The sequence below is a fragment of the Morone saxatilis genome, unplaced genomic scaffold, assembly GCF_004916995.1.
Source record: "Morone saxatilis isolate NCDOM2014 unplaced genomic scaffold, NCSU_SB_2.0 Contig16, whole genome shotgun sequence".
Classification (NCBI taxonomy): Eukaryota; Metazoa; Chordata; class Actinopteri; family Moronidae; genus Morone; species Morone saxatilis.
In genome coordinates, this window is record NW_023339718.1 from 9,324,205 (window position 1) to 9,333,549 (window position 9,345).

General features: G+C 41.2%; 1 protein-coding gene across 5 annotated transcripts in view; it reads left to right on the plus strand.

Annotated features, from left to right (window-relative positions):
- The first annotated feature begins 2,527 nt into the window (after window positions 1–2,527).
- Window positions 2,528–9,345, plus strand: part of clip1a (CAP-GLY domain containing linker protein 1a) — a 21,696-nt gene continuing 14,878 nt past the window's right edge. For 2 of the 5 annotated variants that reach the window (XM_035658576.1, XM_035658578.1), the window contains exons 1-7: window positions 3,383–3,473; window positions 4,805–5,379; window positions 5,635–5,759; window positions 5,874–6,090; window positions 6,201–6,398; window positions 6,523–6,614; window positions 6,834–6,894. In XM_035658576.1, the coding sequence (XP_035514469.1) occupies window positions 3,383–3,473; window positions 4,805–5,379; window positions 5,635–5,759; window positions 5,874–6,090; window positions 6,201–6,398; window positions 6,523–6,614; window positions 6,834–6,894 (1,359 nt within the window). Of the gene's footprint in view, window positions 3,474–4,804; window positions 5,380–5,634; window positions 5,760–5,873; window positions 6,091–6,200; window positions 6,399–6,522; window positions 6,615–6,833; window positions 6,895–9,345 lie in introns of all 5 variants that reach the window. The other 3 variants (XM_035658577.1, XM_035658579.1, XM_035658580.1) reach the window with 3 other exon arrangements.

Genomic DNA, 9,345 nt, shown 5'->3' on the forward strand with positions numbered 1-9,345 from the left:
GGAGTTCCAGATGTGAGGGGCAGCTGAGCAGAAAGTGTCTTATCTTAGTATGTATCATATTAGTTGATTTCAGCACACTATGGAGCCCATAATGTAAATGTAATACACCCTATCTGCTCTCATCGAAGAGCTTATACTAGTTCTGGAAAGTCTGGATATTAGTGGATATATAAGTTATATTTCAGGTCTCAGTTATTTCTGGATATTAGTGGATATATAAGTTATATTTCTGGGAACAATTAAGTGCCCGACTCTTTAAAACAGGTGCATCTGAGATCACAGGATGCTTCTGGCTCTCATTCTGTGCTTATGTCCTGTTACTAGCAGGGGTCCACATAATCATCCCAGCAGATGTTTCCTCAAAAAAAAGGAAGAACCAGAGCTCGCCTTTGCGTTGTGATGACAATAACGAGAGTGTAGGTCACATAGAGGAATAAACACGTCTGAATATTTGAGGTTGTACTTTTGGTGTACACTGTATGTGAGTTTTACTGGGTTAGGCTCATGAATCTCACAATAAATGTCTTCCTGTGTGACGCAGAAATGAAGAGGGACGCCTCAGCAGCCAGACCTGTAGACCAGACCCGTTAGTCACAGCTGGACTTCCTGTAAAAACATCGCAAAGAAACCTGCGTGCACTTCAGTTCTTGATGTCAGTGGCTAATATTGGGCCGGCCACTGGAAAACAACGTGTAACGAAAGCTTTTCTGGATTGTGTAACCAATAACACCCTCCCATCAGTTAATAAATACACTGAGAGTTTCTACTGTCGTTACAAAACAGGCTGATTCAGCTCACGTCTGTATCGTACGTGGTTTTTCGCTCCTGTAGTCAGCAAGATATGCTCAACTTAAAAAAAAAAAAGATGTACAGTCTACGTACTGTACCCTGAACAGTCAGCTGGTTAACTACGTAACGGTGTTGTGAAGATATTCCTCCGCAGATGGATTTTGTTTTATTCTGTATGAAGGTTTGTCCGCACTGTCTGTCGTTTTGAGAAGTAGAGTGAATCGCAGTTCTGTTTTACAAGATATCCATCTACCCGTTTCTATTTGGTTAAACCAGACTACATTTAATGTTTAGTCTAGTTTTTAATACACATTTTTATTCCCTTAAAACTTTTGCAAAACATGTTGATTTGGCTTCCTTCCTACCTACAGATTAGAGAGTCAGTGGCAAAAGATTAACAGTGCTGCAGCGGGAAATTCTCCAGACTAAGTGGATCGTTTTCAGCTGACTGCTTCAGGAAACGTCTCTTGTTAATGCTCACAAGACAGTTGTGGTGCTACTCTACTACTTCACAATGCAGCGTGATTTGTAGAAGCTTCTCTTGTCATATTTCCCTGGTTTATGAGTTAATCAGAGTAGATATATGTGATACAAGTCCCCCTTTTATTCTTGGTAAATGAATTACTAAAGATTTTCACATACAGGCTCCTTTTGTGTGACTTTAATTTCAACCATGCGGTCTTCAGCCGTTAAGATGTCCTGACCTGAGGGCAGTAGTCAGTATCGTTCAAAGACACAGCGGGTGAAAACTGGAGCACTGCGTTTGAACTAGGTCGCTGTCTTCTGATGGCCGACCTTTATCCTCTGCTGAGAAACGTCTCCTCGGTTGTTTCGATGAACCTACGTACTGAAGCTCTTTGGCCATTTCAGGAATGAAAGATGTGTGACACATTTGAACAAGTTTTATGTTATATTTCTACCTTGTGTGAGGTCAAGCGTCATGGCTGATTTTAAAACGGACTCAGAGAAGTTTTTATAGCAAGATGACAGATTTTATATAGGTTTATTTTACTGTGAAGGACACTTCCAATCAAACACCCTCTTAAAACATTCAGGACATTTTCTAAATTCACCAGTAAGTTACTTTGCCGCAGGATCTTTCTGTCAATAATTGTGCTGAAGACAGAAAATAATGAAACCATTTAAAAATATATCCAAACCCTTTAATATTCTGTATTTGTGGTAAGAGTAATTATAAACAAAAGCGCTGCTCTGAGGCGCTGGTATGCAGTGTGTAACAGAAAGTGAGTGTGTTAATAATAATTAGTCAATAAGCTCCCTGTTCTCACTAATCTATCCAGAAGAGACGCTGTTCTCAGACCGGTGAGCAGCACATGAAACCCAATAACTATATTCACTAATATTTAGCATGTTGTCCTAACATGATTTATGTTTTTTACCAAATGTAAGGTTACATTATAGAGGCGTGTTTGTTCACAGACGCTGTGCAGTGGGTCGTGTTGTTGACGAAGCAGCTCATCCTCGCTTCAGGCTGCTTGTGTGCGATTCATTTTCACTGACTGTGGCTCCCAAACATCGGACTTAGTGTTGTAGACTCTCTGTGCTCCTGATTTGTAGAGATCATGTCGGTAATCCTCCACTGAAACAGCCGAGGTACTACAGATGGGCCTGGATTGCAAAGCTTTTCCAGTAGTTTTGCTCTTGTTTGATATAAATAATAAAGGCTATCGGTGTATAAAAACAACCACACTGCCTCAATATCAAAACACAACTAACAACAACAACAACAAACAACTAACAACTGTTTAAACAGTCCATTCAGCTAGTGCAGTTTCTGTTTCTGTGGTGGGGTAATCTGACAAAGAGGATCAGCTGCTGCTCTTGTTTCTACAGTAATCCTGTTTTATAAAAATCTGCCGACCAGATTTGCATGATTTTGCTGCAGAATGATGGACTGAGTGAGAGACTTTGTGGTGCTGTGTGTGTTATAGTCAAGGTGACAGATGATGAGCTATCGAGGTGTTCGTGATGGCAGTGCCATAGACTGCATATCAGCTGGCCTTTGACAGAGTATTTTTAGGTCTGTGACGTCGGTGTGTGCTGAGGAGCTTGTTGTCATAACAGAAACAAAACGCCTCCATTAACAGAGCACCAAAAACAAAGTCAATCAACATGTTACATATTTGTATTTGCTACTTATTGTAAAGTTAAATTAGTGTCAGTTTATTACAGCAAGGAAAGTAAATTTGCCTAAATGATAACTATTATTAACTTGTTATTAAATTCCTTGTTAATTAGTCGTCTCTGCTCTCATAACTTGAGTGCTTAGTAAAAATGTAATTGAGTAAACTTAAATGAAGTCAAGTAATGTTTCTTTTTTATTCTCTCTCTTTTCAAACAGGGTCCTTTTCGTGGGCAGCATTTTCTCTCCCACCTCCCTTTTCCTGGTTTTTTTTCTTTTTGTTTAAAACTTTTTGTTTTATTTTAATTTTTTTTTGTTAAATTGATTTTGGTGCGGAGAGAACAACTTCGCCGTCGCAGAGCTGCAGCCATTTGTTTTCATGGTCTGGGGTCAGTCTGTACCCACTGACGGACACAAGCCTTGTTGCTCTCAGAGATCACAGGAGGAAACATGAGCACAGCCAAGCCCAGTGGGATCAAAGTGCCCAGCAAGATATCGAAGCAATCTGGCACAGCGGCTCCCAAAACCAACCCCAGCGCAGGTAAGAAACCTTTTTTTCAGCTTCTTAAACTTGTGGTGAACATGTGGCAGTGCAATGTTTGCCCTTGAATGTTCTGTAGCCAGGGGTTGTTTGCTCGGTAGTTAGAGTGCTGTGAGTGGGACCAGAGGGGGTTTATATCTTTTCAATAGGGCTTGTGAATGTGACTTCTTGTCACATGTGCCACACTGTCTCCGTACTTCTCAGCAGACCTGTTTACATTGTGCTCGGTCCCAGTTTTTGCCATGATATAGCTCAGCTTGTGACTCCAGCCAGAACCGATAAACGAGATTTCATTAGACAGTTTTCGTTAGATTGAGAGAACAAAATTAAAGTATGAGACGCACTAACAGCTGTTTTATCTCACAACACAAGGGACTTCTCCACACTTAATGTTAGTGCTGTGCCAGCAGTGGAGAAAAGGTCTGGTATTTCTTTAAACCAGTCACATAGTAAGTACAGGATGCAGTGACGGTGCCTGGTGCAAAACAGTGTCTGAAGACAGTCGAAGGGGAGGAGGATTCCAGCTGAAATAGCCGGCCACTGACTGGTTTATCCCCACAGCGTACTCCCTGTGAGCCAGGCTATAACAGGAGACCCACCTTGGTATTTGAAGAAGACACTCAGCCAGTTTTTATGTTTCATTAAATCACAACTGATGTGAGAGTAAAGTAAACCTCCTAATAAACAGTGAGGTTGGGAACCTCGTTTTTTAATGTTCCTATAAACATCTAACTGTCATATCTAATGGAGACTGTGGTGGATCTAACAAGCGGAGTTTAATTGTTTGTGCTTTTGGCATTTAGACACTATATAAAACATTTTAGCCACATAAAACAGGCCCACCTCAAAGTGTTTGATATGTTAAGAACATTTTCACTGTTTTATCTTGAGGTCAGACAGCCAACAACTCCTGTGTTCCTGTATTAACTCGCAGATCACCTGTTTGAGTCAGAAAGCTACCAGATCTCAAACGAATCAAACTTCACGTTTGTGCTCGATGTACCGAGGCTGACACACAACCCCGCTTCACTATACCCAAACTGTCCATTTGAATCACTAGTAAAAAGTATATTTAATCTCAATTATTGAAGCATTCCTTATATTTTGTTACAATACATATATGGAAAGATAATAAACAATAATATTGTGACCGTAGACCCTGTCAATAAAAACAAGTGATGTAATCCAAAGCTAGTAAGTAAATACATTTAAACAGAGGAAAGAATAAACTTACTATAATCTGGACATGAAATCAAATCACATGATATTTGTATCTTTCTCATGTCTTTTTTTCTCTTCCTCTCTCCCCTTCCTCTCTCCTTATTTTTCAGCAGGAGCGAAAGTTGCTGCGGCCGACAAATCAGCTGCCAGTGGAGGAGATGGCCCGAGTGGTGGGGAGAACTTCCAGACTGGGGAGCGAGTATGGGTGAATGGGAATAAGCCCGGCTACATACAGTTTTTGGGAGAGACACAGTTTGCCCCAGGACAGTGGGCAGGGATTGTTTTAGATGAGCCAATTGGGAAAAATGACGGGTCGGTGGCAGGTGTGCGCTACTTCCAGTGCGAAGCCCTGCGAGGAATATTCACCCGCCCGTCCAAGTTGTCTCACACAGAAGGAGAAGCTAATGGAACTCAGACGGCACCTCCCTCCCGCGCTGCATCGCCCACTCCTTCAGTTGGTAGTGTAGCCTCTCATACACCCACAACAAAATCAACATTACCCTCAACTACCACGGCAGCCAAGAAGGCCTCGCCTGCTACTCCTGCTACTCCAGCTGCGCCCGCTACGCCCGCTACGCCATCTTCAAACCTCGCACGCACAAACAGTGAATCTGTCTCCAACCTCTCAGAGACTGGATCAGTCAAGAAGGGCGAAAGGGAACTGAAGATAGGCGACCGTGTATTGGTAAAGTGATGTTGATAGGTTCTCAATGTTACTTAAACAAAGAATATTTATCAGTTTCTTTTCGAAATCCAAATGTTACTCATTGGACCTTTTTTTAAAGATATGAAAGAAAAGAACATTTCAAACAAAAACAGTTTCACGTGTCGACAGGTTGGCCACATTCTACTCGAAGCTTGTATATGTTTGTTTGCTTCGATGGAATTATCTCACAGGTTCACCAGGCGAAGCTGCTAATGTTTGTTGTTTTCTTCTAAGGTTGGTGGTACAAAGGCGGGAGTGGTACGTTTCCTCGGAGAAACAGATTTCGCCAAAGGGGAGTGGTGTGGTGTGGAATTGGATGAGCCTTTAGGAAAGAATGACGGCGCAGTGGCAGGCACAAGGTACAAAATCCACTGGCTCTGTTAATAACCAAAAGAAAAGTTGTTATACTTGCTAACTATATATATGTCTACTGTGACTTTTATAATCATGTTTGTATTCAAATCTGTCCCCAGATACTTTCAGTGTCAACCCAAGTATGGCTTATTTGCTCCAGTGCACAAAGTCACACGCATTGGCTTCCCTTCCACCACACCAGCCAAAGCAAAAACAACAGTTCGGAAAGTGGTGGCCACACCATCAGGGCTAAAGCGCAGCCCTAGTGCTTCCTCCATCAGTACCATGAGCTCCGTGGCATCCTCTGTCAGCGCGAAGCCCAGCCGCACAGGCCTGGTGAGACATGGACGTACTGCGTTTCAACAGTGTTAGAAAGTACTCCTCCATCATTTCAATGTGGTGCTTACTCAGCTCTCTGACCGTGCCTGTGTTCTGTCACTCCGTAGCTAACAGAGACATCGTCACGGTATAACCGAAAGATTTCAGGCACCACAGCCCTGCAAGAGGCGCTGAAGGAAAAGCAGCAGCATATTGAGCAGCTCATGGCTGAGAGGGACATGGAGAGAGCTGAAGTTGCCAAGGCCACTGGCCATGTTGGAGAGATGGAGCAAGAAATTAGCCTGCTCAGGGATGATCAGGAGCAGGTCAGCTCACACACTGTTTTCGTAATAAAACTGCATGATTCTCCTGTTGATCATAAATTAGGGAATAATTGACTCGTCTTCTATATTGATTTTCTTTTGTCCAATGTCAACCTTTCTGTTGAAGATGGAGGCTAAGATGGACCAGTTACGTGCCTTGGTAGAAGCTGCTGACAAAGACAAAGTCGAACTGCTCAATCAGCTGGAGGAGGAGCGTAGGTAAGGATTCCCAGAGGTGTGACTAGTCACCCATGACAAAGTTTTGATATTATGAGGTTTGTTAGTTTAGACTTTTTAGATCATAATGCTGTTTATACTATTACAGTCCTATAAAGTCACGAGAAAAGAGCTGCGCCTGAATTTGCCTGACCTTGCTCTTGGTCATTGTAGACATACGTTGAACAACAACAAGATATTTTTTTTCTTTCTATTGAATAGGAAGGTGGAGGACCTTCAATTCCGTGTAGAGGAAGCTTGCATTACCAAAGGAGACCTCGAGGTAAATGCACAACACAGATCCACAGAATTGAAACGAACACATTTTATTGAATTTCTAAAAACAAAATGATCAATTCAACAATATTAAATCAGACTGCAATTCTATCTTTTGAAATAAAATTATCAACTCAGAAGCAGCAGGTGCTTCAGTCACGTTGAAGCTCCACCTCAGGATTCCAGTTCACACAAACATTACTCTATATCCATGGCAAAGGGATTTACATGTTTTGTTTCTTTAAGATTGCACAAGATTATCTGGTATCCCTTGTCACAGAGCTACAGTTGGGTCCAGGCGAAGCATTTGCATTATCTCTCATTTATGTTAGGAGTAGAAACGATCCACTGTGCAGTCTCAGTAGGAATGTTTGCATGATACTGGCCTCCTCTTGCATTAGATGATATGCTGTCAAATGCACCCAGTGGTGCAGAAAGGCTGTGGCTTTGATGTCAAGAACAGGCCACCAGAAATAAATACATACCAGGTCACTAAACCTGTCTTGTTAATAGGCAAATCATTGTTGTACTAGGGTTAGCCAAGTGAAAGACTTATTAATGTCGAAAGATAAATTATATGTTTATGGAACTCTTCACCTAAATAAATTGTTATTAATGTTTACTTATTATGGAGTGATAAAATATTTTACTGTCCTAGTTAATTGTGAAAGTTATGGTGTTTGTTATGAACAGGCATGCATTTAGCCTTTTCCTTCACATAATATTTTACAGTCATTTAATACAGTAGTCTCTGATTACTCATTGTCTTTTTCTCAAGTGAGTGATGTTCTCATCCCAACTAATGATAAGCAGAGTTTTGGGGCCCATTATTATCTGTGTTCATATCTGATCAAAGGATTTGTTATTTATTCCACAGTGCTACACAGGGGATCATCTCAGTTACCCTGAAGGCATCCGAGCTCAAAATAGATGTTTTAAAATGAGGGCGACAGGGTTAGAGTATCCCTTTATCTTCTTTCTAAACGTGTACACTAACATTTTATTTCTTACTCACAGCTGTGGATATATTAAAAAGTTGCATGTAGCTTGAAACACACGGACAAAAAAAACTCTCCGAATAGGCCACAACTGCTTTATTGACTTCAAACTGTTGAAGGTGTACTAATGTTATGCTGTAACCCTCAGTGCCTCCCTGTTCAGTGATGTGACGTTATTGCTTCTTTTTCCTTCTCGTCCTCGTCTTTCATGTTGGTCCAGTGCTCAGCATGGAACCACTGGAGATGCTCCCTTGTCATTCCACTGCCCAGTCACAGACCTGAATTCAGTTTGCTCACTTCAACAAAGGGGGGACTAACACTCAGTTTAAGAATTCAGATGTGATTAGTACACAGAAAATGTCCAGTGAGCCCTAAAATGTATTTGTTATAGTTTCATAATCATAACTCCTCATTCTTTACCTTTGAATGTGGTTTATCAGTTAGTTAGGTAGTTAGACATGACAGCTCACTTTGTCAGATTGTGTTCATGGACCTAATGTTGTATTACCTGGGTTTGGTGTAACATTTAAAATCGGTGTTATTCCCCTTTTTTAAAATGAAAATCTAGGTCTACATACACTGGTAACATGTAAGACTAGAAGCGCAAAATTGTGCCAGGAAAGGCTTCATTGGGTTGCCATAAAACACTTATTCATAGGACACAATACCAAGAAGTGAAATGGGAATGCTTTCTGTTTCTTGAGCCTGACATGCTTCTATCTTACTGATTGATTTTTGTTAAGTTGGTCACAAATCCTGCACACGGTGGTCTGATAACTGGTGGTTTCTTATATAATACTTACTGTTTACAGTGTGGACAATGGCCTTTATAACCAAAGAGAGAAAGCAGTGTGGATATTCAAAAAGATACAGGGTTTATGAGTTTCTGAGTGCAAAATCAAGACATAATGAATGTGGGTTTAGCTGAAAAAACAAATAGAAACATTTCTTTTTATAGTGACTTAAGTTTAAGTATAATAAAGTGCATTGGCTTCACGTTACAGAAAAAAGTATAGGGATCAGGAAACAACCATCACTGCTTTCTCTCCATGATGTGGGGAAATAATTTTCACTTAATTTACTTGCTGGCTTGACATATTATCAAATTTCTATGTAAATCATAACAGTCTATGTGCTTTGTTCACCAGGTGTCAATTTTGCATGGTTACTTCTAAACTGCCTCCATCAACATACTCATCCTGCACATCCATAACACATGCCCCCCCTCTTTTGCCGCTCGTTCCGTATTTCCCACCATCCTTTCACACAATTCCCAGTATGCAACTGTTTATGGCACAGCCTGAAAGTTCTGCATGGGGTGTCTTCCCATTTCCACTCATCCGCCACTCCCCACCCCCACTCAGTACCCTTTCCCCAGTCTCATACACAAAGACACGCACATACACACACACACACACACACACACACACACACACCACAACCATTGTCATTGTCCAAAC